This window comes from Podarcis filfolensis (genome assembly GCF_964270895.1).
Source record: "Podarcis filfolensis genome assembly, chromosome: 10".
NCBI classification, from domain to species: Eukaryota; Metazoa; Chordata; class Lepidosauria; order Squamata; family Lacertidae; genus Podarcis; species Podarcis filfolensis.
In genome coordinates this window covers 62,838,091-62,854,707 of record NC_139612.1, presented here as the reverse complement: position 1 = coordinate 62,854,707, position 16,617 = coordinate 62,838,091, and the positions used below count along the sequence as shown (strand labels likewise).

General features: G+C 44.0%; 1 protein-coding gene across 16 annotated transcripts in view; it reads right to left on the bottom strand.

The window, feature by feature from the left end:
• Nucleotides 1-16,617, bottom strand: part of SOX5 (SRY-box transcription factor 5) — a 770,837-nt gene that overhangs the window by 281,595 nt on the left and 472,625 nt on the right. For all 16 annotated transcript variants that reach the window (XM_083572723.1, XM_083572728.1, XM_083572719.1 and 13 more), the window contains one exon: nt 13,840-14,050. In XM_083572723.1, coding sequence (XP_083428849.1) covers nt 13,840-14,050 — 211 coding nt within the window. The remainder of the gene's footprint in view (nt 1-13,839; nt 14,051-16,617) is intronic.

The following is a 16,617-nucleotide window of genomic DNA, read 5'->3' as shown; positions in this document are numbered from 1 at the left end:
AGAGGGAAAAGAAGAGTCTCTCTCTCTGTGTGTGTGTGTGTGTTTTGGGAAGTGGTGGAAAGGAACCCTTTTGCTTGCCGACAGATAGGCCCCGGATAAACGCAGGGCAGATTAGGAGGTTACTATTCACTGAGGGCCTCGCAGACTTTCCAAAGAGGCACGATGAGAGGCCTAGGAAACAGGTGGCTGCCTCTTTACTCCTGCATAAATTGCATCCCCTAAAAGGCTGTGGAGTGGGCAGAATAGACTGGCACCATCTGCGGTGAATATTTGCACATTAACATGCCGGGTCAGAGGCGCCTCAGAAGACAACCTGGAAAGCAAGGCTCACGGCTTCTGTCAAAAGACACTCAGTGTGAAATCAACCTCAGGCCGGGTCGCTGCTGGGTACTTGGGAAGATGCTCAGTTGGCGTGAGCATCTGGGAAGAAAGAGCCAATACTAAATTGTATAATCAAGGCTACTGGATGCTATATTCGAGGGGTGAGGAAGCTCCTGCGGCCCTCTGGGTCTCCTTATGTGGCCCCTGAGACTCTGCCCAGGCCATGCCTTCTCTCTGACCTGCTCTATGTCCTCCTCAAGTGCTTTTGCCCACCTGGAATGTGCCAACGAAGTGTCATAGTGCTTCTTGCGTGCTCAGGTGGCTGGATGGTTGGATGGAGAGAGGTGTGGATGGAAACATCTAGCTGGTATGCAATCTATGCTCATTGCTCCTCACACTTTCCCCCCTGTCCCAACCCACCACTGGCCCCCAGAAGGTTCCCCATGCTGGTGTCCGGCCCTCAGGCTGATTAATGTTCCCAGCCCTGCCATGAACCAAAGGTAAGGGATAAAAATAAGATCCTCCTCAATGAAGGCACCTCCAGGGTCGTTAGCAGTGGGGGCAGGGGGAATTGGACAAACGAAACAACCAAATAATAACTTAATTATAATTATTGGTATGTTTTAAACAGATTTTATATGTGTATATTAAACTGTGCTCACTGTCCCTCCAGTGTTCAGTCAAAATCTAGCACCCTGTAACTCAAGCCTGTCAGATGTCTGGAGCTGCAAAAAACAAGCCCTTGCTTGGACTTTGCTGTTGAGGGGATACATATGTAGGGACCTGCAAGTAATTAATATCTGTGTTAATAAAATGGGATGTCATATCCTCCAACATGTTGATGACCAAAAGTGAGACACATGTATTTCCGGTGACACTCTTGGGTTGTCCGGACTTAATTGGGGCAGTTGATAGTTATGAGAGGGTGTTCAAGACCTCTCTCCAACTTTCTGTTGACTTTACTTTCTTTCCTTACCCAATAATGTTAAGAAATCCATGGAAACTCCACAAAGAGTGCTGGGTACCCAATGGTTTTAGAAGCTATAATATAAATCAAAAGCAGGTCCTGTTGATTGCTTTCAGTGGGAATGCCAATTCAGCTGACCTCCTCCATTCTTAATCCTGGCTCTACCACACCCATCCACCTGCCTAGCTTGTGCTAAGAGTTTGCGGACAGGTCATTTTTGAGCTCCCAGACAGAGTGCAAATTGGATAGGAGTTGGGACCGGGGCCACTGTTTGCAGTGGCAGAATTAAAAACATCTGCATTAGAAATGGAACCGGCCGGACTACGCTAGCATCTCTCATTTGTATTATAATTAATAAGGATGCAGCATTTGTTAATTCATATGCTAGATCAATTAATGTAACTTTTAATCAAAGAAGAAATTTGCCCTGATCAATGGCTACTAGCTGTGGTGGCTATATGCTATGTCTCTGAACTGCTCGGAAATTAGCTTTTGTGTCCTTAATATAGGCTTCCTGGAGACACCTGTGGGGAACATGATAGAGCTTCCAAGGCTCTTCCAAGGCTCTTCTTGTGGTCTTATAAAAACTGTGGCTACCAATCACCATTTTTAGTGACCCAGCACCGTAGAGTGTTGGACTAGGACCTGGGAGACCATGGTTCAAATCCCCACACGAGCATTAAGCTTACCACGTGACCTTGGGTCAGTCACACTCTCTCTCAGCCTAACCTACCTCACTGGGTTGTTGTGATGATAACATGGAGGGGGGGAGAGAACAATGACGTACAACACCTTGAAGGGAATGGAATATAAATCTAACAGGATTATTAATACAGTCATACCTCGGGTTACAGATGCTTCAGGTTGTGTTTTTCGGGTTGCGGACTGCTGAAACCCGAAGTACCGGAACGGGTTACTTCGGGGTTTCGGCGGTCGTGCATGCGCAGAAGCGCCGAATCACAACCTGTGTGTGCACAGATGCGCCGCTGTGGGTTGCGGATGCTGCGGTTGCAAACATGCATCCCACCCGGATCACGTTTGCAACCTGAGCGTCCACTGTATTACTTTAAGGAGAGACACTCTCCCTTGGATCACACACAGAAATTCAGCGCTGCTTACTCCCTGTGAAGAGAGGTTAGGATTGAAATCCTAGCCTAGATTGTCCAACCTATTGCTGGGGCTCAGAAATAAACCTATCTTCCTGCTCCTCCAGAGCGTAAGGCCCAAAGCAATGGATTTGAATGATAAGGAAGGAGATTCCAACCAAACATTGGGAAGACTTTCTGATGGCAAGACAGTGGGGCAGCCTAATGCAGAAGGTCCTTGACTCTCCTCCTTTAGAGGTTTTTAAACAGAAGTTGGATGGTCGTATATCAGGGTTTCTGTAGCTGTGATTCACGCGTGGTTGGGCTGGATGGCACTTCCAACTCTATGATTCTAATAATGTAACAGCCTGAACTCATATGCCCAGTCAATGTAAGAGTTCTTTAACTGGGCAAAGCAGCCCTAGCCATTAATTGCTGAACTATAAGAAGCCACTTTTGTTCCATCACACAGAGGAAAAGAGGCAGACGAAAAGAGCCTTTCAGCCAAAAGCAAAGTTTTACTACAAACTCTCTCACTTGACCCCCTTTAGTTTCTTTTGCATTTGAAGATGCCTTATCAACATCTTAGCTGTCTTTTATCAGCCCAGAAAACCAAAACCTACAGACGCTCCAAACCTTTTGAGGATGTAAAGCAAGAGAGGCTTGGAAAGCATTCTGAGCAACAACGAAGAGGTAAGGGGAGCAGCAGCAACAACAACAACAAAAAAGAACCATCGACTGGAATCAACTTTTCACTCTCAGTATTCAATTATTAGTAGATGGTGGGGGGAGAACTCTTGAAGGTGACAAATGGGCCAACCGCTTTGAAGCAGGAAGAATTGGCAAGGCTTCAAACTGCACACATTCTATCATAACGTCAGAACCCTCAATAACACCACCACACCATTTAAGGGCTTCCTTTTTTGCACAGGCATGGCTCCTGTTCTCGTACGTCTTCCTTTCTCTTAACTCCCTCCCCACCCCTTCCTCTTTAATCATCAGTTGTGTGTTTGTGCATCTCCATATGGTGGTGCTTTTGAGAGAGAAAAAGGGGCTCCGGGGTTACGCGCTGGCTTGCTCTACAAGATGAGACACAGGTTGGTGTTGTCGGTTTTCCCCCCACTGTAGCTCCCACCCCCCGGGATAAAGCTGTGCTGAGGAGAAACGTGGCCGTGGTGCAGCACCCTTCCCAACAGCGGAAGAGTGTGGGGAACCAAACTTGAAAGCCCTCAGTTGCAAAGTACCCTTGTTTCTCCTTCAGTAGAAAAAGCATTTACAAAGTCTCTTTAGTGCAGGCTTCGTCAAAGGCGAAGGTGAGGATGAACCAAACAAACGAGACTCAAACCTCAGCCAATTAGAGTATCCCGAGGCTTTCCCCCAGGTTCTGATTGCTTTATTTCACCCCTCCCCTCTTTTTTCCTTCTTCACCTCATCAGATCTCTCCCCCCCCCTCAAAAAAGAACCTGTTATTTCAAAGGGCCTTCTCTTGTTGTGTCCATTAATGATCTCCTTTGGAATACCGGTGGCTCATGAATTTGTAAACCTCTTGATTCCCTAACAAGAGATGGTGATTAAAAAGTTTGATAGTATTAGGGGATATGGGCAGTTCTCATTTCAACTAAGGTCGTCAGAATCTAATACGGTCCTTCTCTTCCTCTACACGCCATCACAGAGATATCAGAAATTCTGCAAAACAAATCCTATAGGTGTTCTGACTTGTAATGTGAATGTAAATGGAAATACTCCTGGGAGATAGACTTAAGAACTAAGATATGGGTAGGCAAACTAAGGCCTTAGTGCCGGATCCGGCCCAATCGCCTTCTAAATCTGGCCCGTGGATGGTACGGGAATCAGCGTTTTTTTACATGAGTAGAATGTGTCCTTTTATTTAAAATGCATCTCTGGGTTATTTGTGGGGCATAGGAATTCGTTCATTTTTTCCCTTCCAAAATATAGTCCGGCCCCACACAAGGTCTGAGGGACAGTGGACCGGCCCCCTGCTGAAAAAGTTTGCTGACCCCTGAGGTGTTTCTGGCTAAGACCCTAATCATTACTCTCACCATAAAATAGTTCTATACACACAAGCTTGGTATAATAAAGGATGGTGTTTGCAGCGCTTATGAAGGAAATATAAGCTCCTGTTCAAATGAGTACGAGAGGAAGAGCCATAGCTCAATGGCAGAGAGCACATGCTTTGAATGCAGAAGGCCGCAGGATCAATCCCCAACAGCATCGCCAGCTAGGGTTGAGAAAAGACTCCTGGCTGCAACTCCAGCCAGTGTAGGGAGTTGAAAACCACAACTTAATCCTACAACGTTAGGAAGTTGAACTAATGATGAGCATGACAAATTAGTTTGTAAAAATAAAAGCTTTCTATATTTTATAACATTTTGCAAAAGTTAATATGGTGAATTACATCATCCATGCTGGACATTTCAGTCTATCTGGAAAGAGATAAAGGGCTACATAGTAAAAAAAAAAAAAACACCCTACAATCCAACCAAACTAGGGAAAAGCCAAGTGGTTGTTTGGGGTTTTTTGTTTTTTGTTTTGCTCTTATGAACAGGAGCAGACTTTGGTCATTCAAATTTGGTCATTCAAATTTGGTCATTCAAATTGTGCGAGGCCAAATTCCGGACTGCCCCTGCCTCTCGCCTTCCATTCTGCTCAATTCACTATGTCATAGTTGCAACGCCCTGCAGCGCCCCCTAGGCTTGGTGCCCAGTGCAGCGGAGCCGGTTGTGCTGCCCTTAATCTGCCTCTGTTATGAACTTGTGCCATGCCCCATGTTTTCATCTGCCTTCTGGGCCTGGGGAGAACACAGAAGTCTGTCCTCCTGGAGCAAGGGAACAGGAGCAGGGGAAAACATGCTTGTATCTCTTCCCACTAATGATTTTAGCTGGAAGAGAAATGCCATGGTCAACAGGCAACCCACAGTGTAAGGGCTGGAGGTCTGTCACAACCTATAAGCCTTCTCCCAACCCACTCCCATTATCTTCATTATTGTACACCAGAAATAGAAGGGGACTGACTCTTCTTCTCCCGAAACCCAAGTTAGAGAGAGAGAGATGCTTCCTTTACAATAACACTGGGTGACTTCAGTAATAGATTTATGCCTTTGGGGGGTATGGATGCTAAAGTAGCACTGATGTAGAGTGCATCAGTGGGAAATCAAACTCTCCAGATTCTATGTCCACAAAAACACTTGGCTGAAATGGCTCAGATTTGCACTATCTGCTCACATTAAGCAGTAGCCAAACAATGACAGAGAAAAATAAGAGAAGGAGGCAGGGACAGGGAAGCTACAGCAGACTACATCTCACCAGATATCATGGAGAGAGAAAAACAAGGGAGAGACACTGGAGAAAGTGGCATGAAATAGAGCATCTTTTTAAAATCTGCAAGGAATTATATGAGGCTTTCCAAGTGGAAATGGTTTTCCAAGTGGAGAACTTCATTCTGTCGGGAGGTTTAGAAATGTCAGAGGATTTGAAATGGAAGGGGCTTATCTGTCCCATGTTGTTGCTGCTTTCAACCCACAAATGATACACAACTGAATCCACACACACTCCACACATTTGCATTGCATTTCCTTTGCACTAAAATATGGGGTGGAAGAACGTAATGATGAAATTTTGCCACCGTGGACAGAGAGATGAATAATGTCGTTTTTGGCGGCCAACAACCCACAGCAGAATGGAAATAGTGCTGAAGAGGACAAATCCAGGGCAGAATGGAAAATGTTGCCTACTTACATCCCTCCCAGTGTGAAGCTTGATTCTCAAGTTATGCTTGACATTGAGAAAACAAATGGGCTTCATTCAGAAGAGCCTATAAAGAATTCTTGTGTCCAAGACTTGCGTGTGTTCCAACCTGCTGTCACACACAAGACTTAATTTATTACTTCTTGTCTTATTCAAACCATAGCTTCCCATAGCTTGAGCAACACCCCTGAACCAATGTAGGCAACCCCATCTTGTTGGTTCATAGGCAAGTCGTAAGAAAACATCACAATCTCCAGATTGATCAGTTTTCTCACCCTGTGCAAGTGTATGCATTAGTGCTTTGCCCTTATTTTGTAACTTATTCTGAAGCATATCCTCTTAACATACCTCTTTGGTTGATAAAATACTGCTTTCTTGATTGGGTACAACTTTGCTGGCATATTCTGAGAGGTGCAATACTGAAAATTATAGTGCTTGGTCATCAGACGCATTGAAAAATATATCTCAATGTGCAGTGGCTAAATGTACAAATATAAGGTTATTGGAATGGCAGACAAATTTATGTTTTAATGTACGGGTTTAGGATGCAATTAGATGCAATGAAGATCATAGGTCTGCCACAGAAAACGGCAGACCCATATCTCATTTTCCCTCCTTTATTCATAATATCTAGTTAGGAAAACCTATGATGCAGGTAATGATATTGCCCCTCTGAATGCCAGTTGCTAGGAAATGCTGGTGTGGAGAATGCGGCTACACTCAGGTTCTGCATCTAGCTGAGACCATAGGAAGCTGAGTCAGAAAATTTGTCCAGTTAGGTCAGTATTGTGGGCACTGACTGGCAGGCTGTCAAGGGTTTCAGGGATGGCACATTGTCAGCCCAACCTGGAGATGCCAGGGACAGAACCTAGGGCCTCCTGTATGCGACACAGATTCCTTAACACTCAACTATGGCCCTCTACAACAGAATTCAATGGTACTTTGGCTGGATCCAGCAGGGCTCTTCTCGTGTTCTTCTCCAGCGCTCCATATCTTTGGCTTTTATGAGAAGAGACAACTTGATGAGGCCACATCTAGAGATGGGCAAAACAGCCTATCCTATGTCTGGTCTGTGCCACTTTCTCCTGTGTTAACCCATAAGTCCATTCCAATAAAGTCCACTTCTACATTAATTTGTCCATTTGCTTTACTGGGTGGGTGGAGCAAAGTTTGGGCATGGACAATAGCCAACAAATTAACGCAGTGTAGCAGAGTCCTAAAGAGAGTGAAGCCGGTTGGTGGATTTGATGGAATCTGTGCAGCTTCCATTGTGTATGGAGCAAGACAGAGAGGGACTTTGGTGCCCCCAAAACCACAGAGATTGTTTTGGGGAGACTTACTACACCACAATTTGTGGCACTAAAATATTGAAGTGGGGGTGATAGCCTGCTAAGTCTGCAAAACTAACTTTCTCCCATCCCTTTTGCGACTGTCTTCTTTTTTTGTAAACAAAAAGTGCACCTAGTTTGCTGGTGCACTTTTTGTGTCAACTTACATTCTATGTCTGTCATTTGTAACTGTGCTTTAAGTCGTTAAATCATATATATATATATATATATATATATATATATATATATATATATATATATGATTTATTTCTTCACAAAACTCAGCCAGATGGGCAGGGTGTAAATTTATTATTATTATTATTATTATTATTATTATTATTATTATTATTATTAAATATCACATTTAAATATGCTTTAAAATGTGTGTCCTTAAAAGTATTTCCTTTTATTTCCTTTCAGCACACACATTTCTAACATTTATTTCAAAATGCCTATTTTTATGTATTTTTATTTATTTCACAAAACTTCTATATCACTTGACTATTGAAAAAACTGCTTCAAAGTGGTTTACAAAAATGAATGCAACAATAAAATTAACAGTAAAATCAGTTAAAAACAGCTATTTCAAAACTTTCATCAAATAATGATGAAAATCAGTGGTAAGTTAGAAACAGATCAAAACATTTGTAATTATTATGCATATATGAGTAGGCTTGTCTATACAAAAAGTGTTCTTAGAAGGCACCAAAAAGAGTACAGTGAAGGTGCTTGCCTAATGCCAGGACATTCCACACAAATGCAGAATGAGAATTATGTATCTCCTGTCACTGTGCCCATTCTGCAATCTCTCAGGTAAACTGGCTTTACATACTAACAGAAACTTATTGAACTTGGCCGGGTAGCAAATCAGCAACCAGTGCAGATCTCTGTTCTGTGTTGATAAATTCTCACTTCTGTCAGCAATCGTGCTGCAGCATTCTGGACTAACTGCAGATTCTGATTCACACAAGTTTGAGGTGGCATGGATCAGACCGAATTCTTGGAGCGTCTCAACTGGAAGAGATTGCCATTTTCAGCCACAACCCAGTTATCTAGTGCTACATGCAATGGAAATGCTTTGGTTTCATGGATTATGAAGTGAAGAAGTACTCTTCCACGTAGCTTGAATCTGGACTTCCTAAGTTCAGTTGAGGGACGCAGGTGGCGCTGTGGGTTAAACCACAGAGCCTAGGACTTGCTGATCAGAAGGTCAGCAGTTCGAATCCCCACAACAGGGTGAGCTCCCATTGCTTGGTCCCTGCTCCTGCCAACCTAGCAGTTCGAAAGCACATCAAAGTGCAAGTAGATAAATAGGTACCACTCTGGCGGGAAGGTAAACAGCGTTTCCATGCGCTGCTCTGGTTCGCCAGAAGTGGCTTAGTCATGCTGGCCACATGACCCGGAAGCTGTACGCCGGCTCCCTCGAGATGAGCGCCGCAACCCCAGAGTCAGTCACGACTGGACCGAATGGTCAGGGGTCCCTTTACCTTTACCTTTAAGTTCAGTTGACACATCTTAGCGGCTATAATGGAACACCACTGCATTGCTGCTGCATTGTTCCAGTGTTTTGTTTTGTTTTTCCTTCAGTGTGCATGGACATTTCAGCATCTGATCGCCATTATCAACTCATGAAAGCCTTGAAGTGCACAAAGTATAATGTCAGCAGACACTGAACATTTGGAAGTTGAGTGTGCAGTCAAGCAGCCATGCACATGCTGCGCAGGATCGCCCAAGTTAGCAACTGTTCAATCAACCTGCATTTCAGAGACTTTGCAGTCAGTCGATCCTATCCATGTTCACTCAAGAAATAATTTCAATGGTTTTCAGTGGAGCTTGTTCACCAATACATGTGTTTGGCATTGCTGCAAAAGGGTTGTAGAGTTGCTGAAATCGATATTGGCTAACTTAAGTTTGTTGATTTCAGTTGGTCTGCTCTAAGTACGACTTACTTGGATGGCAACCAGGAATCAATAGGATGGATCCAGACTTAGTCCTTAGTATACAGTCCCCCCCCCACACTACTTACGTGGGGGTTGTGTTCTGGGCCCCTGCATGCATAAGTGAAGCCACGTAAAATGGGGAAACCCTCTAAAAAGCCTCTACAAAGCTTTTAAAGCCAATTTCCCCCTGCTCTCCAGCTCTCTCCTTTTCTCTATCTCCACACAACTCTCTTTTCAACTAGTGTTGAAGCTCTGGGGCCAGCTGGAGGCTGTTGGACACTCAGGAAGCGGCTGCAGCTGCTGTGCTACCCCATGCCTCAGCTGTTAGACGGGGTGGCTGAGCAGCGTAAACGAAGCTCTGCTGCACCTCTGGTCTTTTGGGGGCTTCCTCCACCCTACCTCCCCTCCAGGGAGGGCCTCACCACAAGCCACAAGGACTCTCCAGCTCTCTCACACAATTGACTGGTATAATGCTATTTATATATTTCCTGGCCCCGCGCATATGTGCGGACACGTGTGAGTAGAACACGCATGAGTGGGGGTTGCCTAATTGAAATCAATGTAACTTCAGTTGGTCATGATTTCAGTGGGTCTGCTCTGAGCTTGAATGAGTCTCTACCCAGTTCAGTGAACATCAAGAACATAGCTAAGCACCATGTTTAGAACCAAGATTTCAGTGAGACATAGTTGGCACGGTTTAATGTTATAGTATGTATTTTAGAAAGGTTAAAGAAAAACAAAGAAATGTGGAACCAAGGAAGATGCTTCTAAAAAAACTTCTCCTGAAAGAACAGGAGGTTCTGTGACCATTTATGATGGACTGTAGTGGGTACAGAAATAATAGTATTGATAATAATAATAATAATAATAATAATAATAATAATAATAATTTATGTAATGATAGTATTATCGATGATAACTAATGATAATTTATTAACCACCTTCTACTCAATTGTATCAAGGGAAGGAAGGAGAAAAAGCATTTCACCATGCATAATACTACATATTCAAACCAGATTTATTATAAAATTTATCCTTACCACTTTGCAAGATGACCCAGACATCTAAGCTACTCCAGGGTGCTAGTGTTCACTCCAGCATCATTTGGCTGTCTATGTGGGATCTATGTGGGCTTTACATTTATAGTAACAGGCTGATACAACTGAGAGTCCAATAATATATTATGTGCTGATCTGTCCACTGACAAGTACTATCATTCCCAAAATGAAATCTTTCCCCTTTGGTGAGATTTCTCTTTTATTTTCTATTTAACTAGACAATCTAAACCTCCAACGCCATTGCAAATAAATTATTACAGATAACAGGAGCCCTCCTTTTTGAGACCCACCACGCTTCCACCTCACATACGGATGAATGGTTAATTAGCCATTTTCTAAACTGGGTGGGTGGGTAGTATCAGTCTGAGAAAAGGCGAGGGTGTCTTAAAACGCAAATATCACCCCCTGCCATTTTAATACTTTTAATTTTTTTTCTCACTCACTACCCCTTACTTCTAAGAAGATGCACCAATGTTACATCCTTTCGCAGCATCCCCATTCAACCTTCCTCTTCCTCTTCCAACTTCCCGACTTGCATTATTATTATTATTATTATTATTATTAGTGAGGGGAGTTGAAGTTGAGATAAAACCCACCACATTTTCTAATTCAGGTTTTTGTGTGTGTCTCCTTGATGGAGGAAAAAGCCGAGGCATGAATATGGCACCCTCATAATGATTTAACTAGAGCTTAATGAAATTTTCATCAGAACCTGCTGTTCATTTTAATGGCCTTTGAAAGACAATAGAACAATGGCTGGAGGGAAGAAAAGGTTTTTCTGTTGCATACATTTGTTTAAAAGCCCCAATGTTCTGTGGTTCTCTCTCACTCTGCGCCACCCCCACCTCTTCCCTCATCTCTTCACAAAGCTGTAAGTCTTTTGTTTGTGCTATACATTTTCATTTTAGCGGAGCTCAGATAATGCATAAGCTCTGTTACTATTCTTATGTCTAAGCGTAACCTTTGCTTAATGGAGTCTCTGGAGCCTTGCATGGCTTCCCACTCAACATGGTATTCTCTCAACCTGCTCCCTTCTTTCCAATCTCTTTCTCCCCCCACCCACCCACCCCATCCTGAATACAGCTGGAACAGAACCACTTGAACCAGGCAGGTTAAGCTAAACTAAGCTGGGGGTACAAGCTGCGGAACAGGTAAGCAAAAGGTAGAAGAAGAAGAAGAAGAAGAAGAAGAAGAAGAAGAAGAAGAAGAGTAGTAGTAGTAGTAGTAGTAGTAGTAGTAGTAGTTTGGATTTGATATCCCGCTTTATCACTACCCTAAGGAGTCTCAAAGCGGCTAACATTCTCCTTTCCCTTCCTCCCCCACAACAAACACCCTGTGAGGTGAGTGGGGCTGAGAGACTTCAAAGAAGTGTGACTGGCCCAAGGTCACCCAGCAGCTGCATGTGGAGGAGCGGAGACGCGAACCCGGTTCACCAGATTACGAGTCCACTGCTCTTAACCACTACACCACACTGGGGGGGGGGGGGGAGTAAGTTTCCGAAGGGGACTTAAGAGCAACCTTTGCCAGTACGGGATTCTGCAAATGGTTTGGACCTCAGTGCCCATCATCAGTCCCAGTCAGTACAGGGGCTGATGGGAACTATAGTCCACAACTACTAGAATACACCAGGTTGGGGAAGGCTGACTTGGAGAGAAAATGAGTTGTGTGACACTCTCAATAGTGTGTAAAATGGAATGGTTAACCAGAAAACAGGGTGTACAGAAAGAAAAGTACTGAGGAGCAGGCAAGTTAGGAAGATTTTGAAATCTCTCCTGGAAACCTTCTATTGTCCCCAGGCAGGCCTGTCTCCAGTGAGGAACAGGGACAAGCATAGGAAGAACAAGATGCTAATTACATCAAAGCCTAGACAACTTTCAGTGCTGGATGCCACACACAGGTGACATTTGGAAGCAAATTGTTGCAGTGCTGCCATAGTGAGCCAATGTGAAAAACTTGAACACCCCTCTTATTTTGTCCGTAGGTTGGGAGCACCACTGGACACAATGCAGGTGCATATGGCTCAGTGCCTGTGGGTTTCTGTGGATATTGTGCTGCAGTTTCCAACTTGGGTGCTGAAGAAGTGCTATTCAGCATTTATTAATTAAATCACGGTACTTGTAAGCTGCGTTGGAGGCATCCACGATGACAGACAGTGTGAAGAACTTTACAATACAATACAAATCAATTCAAACTAAAATTACTCAGAAAACCCCAACAGAACGGATTGTCACAGCCAAGAACATCAGGAGTGCGATTTGGCTCAACCTTCTTAAGCTATGCAAACAGTCTATTGAAATGGAAGGGGCAAAAAATCAATAGACATATGTCTTACAATCCAAAGTTAGTGTTATGGGGAAAGGAGAGAGATAGAACAAGGAATGCAAATATGCTTGCTTCTGTATTTGGAACACAGAAACGGTGGTCTCATTTTCACAGAACATTAAACCAGGACTGCGGCCCTCTAGTTGTTACTGCTTTCAAGAAGTGAAGCTACAGGAAAACAGGCAGAGGGCCTTCTCGGTAGTCACACCCGCCCTGTGGAACACCCTCCCGCCAGATGCTGAAAAGATAAATAATTACACCACCTTCCATTGACATCTGAAGGCAGTCCTGTAATGGGATGCTTTTAATGTGTGATGTTCTGCTGTGTTGTGCTTTTGTATATTATATTGGAAGCCACCCAGAGTGGCTGGGGTAACCCAGAAGGATGGGGTACAAAAAACAAATTAGTGTTACAGTGGTACCTCAGGTTATGAACAGTCCTGCTTACGAACGCTTCGGGTTACGAACTCCAAAAACCTGGAAGTACAGTAGGTGTCCCAGGTTGTGAACTTTGCCCCAGGATATGAACGCAATCCACTTCCAGGGCCGCGGGAGGCCTATGTAGGGAATGCGCGTCTCAGGTTAAGAACGGACTTCCGGAACAAATTAAGTTCGTAACCCGAGGTACCACTGTATTATTATTTATTACTGGACTGCATCTCACATCATTCCAGGTCACTGGCCATGCTGGCTGGGGATGGTGGGAGTGCAAGAGCATCTAGAGATCCACAGGTTCCCCAGCCCTTCACTTACACCAGAGTTTGGCAATATGAAGACCAGGGCTACTCAGGTTCCAATGCTCCTCATACCCCTCTGGCAGAGTGGCAAGAGGGATTTGGACCCTTTGTTTCCATTTCAGATCCATCTAAGCTTGTTATGATGATTCAGTGGTACTTGGAAGAACAGCCACTTTGTGGTGGGGTGGTGGTAATGAGGAGGTGGCCTCTTCAATGTTCAGCACTGCCTTGTGTGTTTTTAACTTGGGGAGTCTCAGCTGATTTGTGTGGGGTGGTGGGAAAGGGCAGCAAACTTCCATGTGTTTCTAAGACCTTACCTTCTGGTTCGTTCTTGATGAGCTCCTCCATTTTCCTCTGTTTTAGAGTGTCCACAACGTCCGCTAGGCTGCCTTTGCGCCTTTCTGGAGTTCCCAGAGCTGTGCTGGAGAAGGACTCTCCGCTCTGACGCCCACCTTCTTCTGCCTTCAAGGGTGAGGTAGATGAGTTGTGTGGGGCAAATGAAGACATCACTTTATTGCCATCAACTTCCTGAAAGAGAAACGAGACCAGATGAAACACCTCTTTTTAAAAAGGAAAAAGAAAAAGAGAGAAAATCACCACAAGCATGTGAAAACATGAAGGAAAGAAGGGGGGAAGATGACAACAACAACCCTTTGTTCTTCCGAGTTCATTGCTGTTTGTTCCTCTGTCAAAACCTTTATTTAAATTGGGGAGAGAAGAAGGGGAAATATAGGTTCAAAAGTATGGAGAACAAAGACTTTCCATCAAGGATAAACTAAGATTACAGGATGGAGTGAAAAAAGATTAGCGTTCAGGAGAGAAACATTACACACACACACACACACACACACACACACACACACACACACTCATACACAAACAGATATCCTCCAAATGAGAACAGTTAACATTCACAGGTTTTCCAATAACAACAGTATGGATTACCTTTAATTGTTTGCTCCTTTACAGCTTTTTATGCTCAACCTGTCGGGTCTTTTTATTTCCCCCCTAAGAACCATTAATTTCCTGTTATTCCACCCACCCACCCCAAGTTCTTAATATCAGGATGGTTAGATGTTCTGACGAATGAAAGAAATATCCAGTGGCCCATACCACAATTGGGCCTTCCTTCCCCCCGCCCCCCGCTTGCACACTCCAAAACCACATTTCAAGCAACTATCTTTTATTCATGGATCAGATCATTTAGATCTTTCTAAATTATTCTTTCCCCACACACTTCAATCTTTCTTTTTAAAAACACACACACACACACACAAGCTCTTTTAAAGACACAAAGGTGGCCCTAATGATGCTTGCAAATATAAAGTCCAATGACATAAGCACACACTTTCCGCCAGGAAAGGTGAGATCTGGCTCTCATTAAAGTTGCCAAGAATATTCTCACCTATTTTAATGGATTTGACTTTTAATAGCCACATTCTGCTCTGTCCTGATGAGACCAGCCTTCTTCACACCTTCTGATACTTCAAACAGTTTCCCCTTCCCTCCTTTACCCTTTGGCTCTGATTTGCTTTTTGTTCTCCCCTCCTTTGGAAATTCTCTTTCAGTTTCTTGATGTTTGTGTACCTTAAACTGCCTCTTCTTCAACTGGTCTGTAATTGTGTTGACAGTCCTAACATGGATCTGAGAAGCTAAGCAGTAGCCTACAAAACCTATGCCACAATGTATTTTTAAAAGGGTTGAAGCCAATACTGTGCATGAGTGGAACGGACACCACCACCCACCCTCCCCTCCAGATATGCTCCAAAGGGTTAGGCGACATGCACCCGAACAAATTTTAGAGGTGCACTGGAAGACAGCAAAGTCCTGTTGAAGTGGAAGTCCACTTGCACGCTGTTGGGTTCCTCCTTAAGGGCTCTTATTCAACACTAGTTCAACTCAGTTAAGACCCATTAAAATTAATAGGCCTGCCCATTAATTTCAATGGGTCTACTCTAATTTAGGATGATCGCCGAAGAATGGATGCTTTTGAATTATGGTGCTGGAGGAGACTCTTGAGAGTCCCATGGACTGCAAAAAGATCAAACCTATCCATTCATAAGGAAATCAGCCCTGAGCGCTCACTGGAAGGACAGATCCTGAAGCTGAGGCTCCAATAATTTGGTCACCTCATGAGAAGAGAAGACTCCCTGGGAAAGACCCTGATGTTGGGAAAGACGGAGGACACAAGGAGAAGGGGACAACAGAGGACGAGATGGTTGGACAGTGTTCTTGAAGCTACCAGTGTGAGTTTGACCAAACTGCAGGAGGCAGTGGAAGACAGGAGTGCCTGGCGTGCTCTGGTCCATGGGGTCATGAAGTGTTGGACACAACTAAACAACAACTCTAATTTAAATGGAAGAACAGTTGCTTCATGGCAGAGCATCCACTTGCATGCAGGAAGTCCCAGATCCAATCCCTAGCATCTCAAAGACAGGCCTGTCAGAATCTCGGAGAGCCAGTCAATTGTAGGAAGTGCTGTGCAGTGGTCTAAGTCAGCATAAAGCGGCTTCCAGTAGAAACAGCCCAATGTCTTTTTAGCTGCTGCAGGAATAATTTATACATGTGTATAAATTCGCAATAGGTTCAACTGCCTATGAGCACCCACTTGCCAATCTGAACATGGTTTGTAGCGATGAAGGCATGTTGTTTCAGATATTTGAAGCACATGTTTTGGTGCTGAGTTGTTCGAAGTCAATAACTTAAGAAGCGGTTGCTCCTTTGGTCCCCAGAGGACAGGTAGTCTGGTTATTTCATCAGTTTCATGGTATGGAAGCTTCCAAGCTGCACAGTATCTTAAGGTGAGCAGAAAAGTGGTCAACACTTATGGTGGCAGAGAGCATATGTCACAGCCCTTATGGGACCAGAGGTTTTCAGAATGCATGTGCGGGTTCATGTGTTTGAATGCCCCTGCAATGTAAACAAACAAACAAAAACCTGCAGCTTGCAGGTCAGGTATGCTAGCATTCTAAAGGCAAGGAGGGCTTTTTGACATAAGGAAGAATTGAGATATGAAATCTTCCACATGTAGCCTGAAGCTCAGGAAAAGCTGTACCACATTATATTTCATAGAATCATGAAACTAGAGAGGGTCT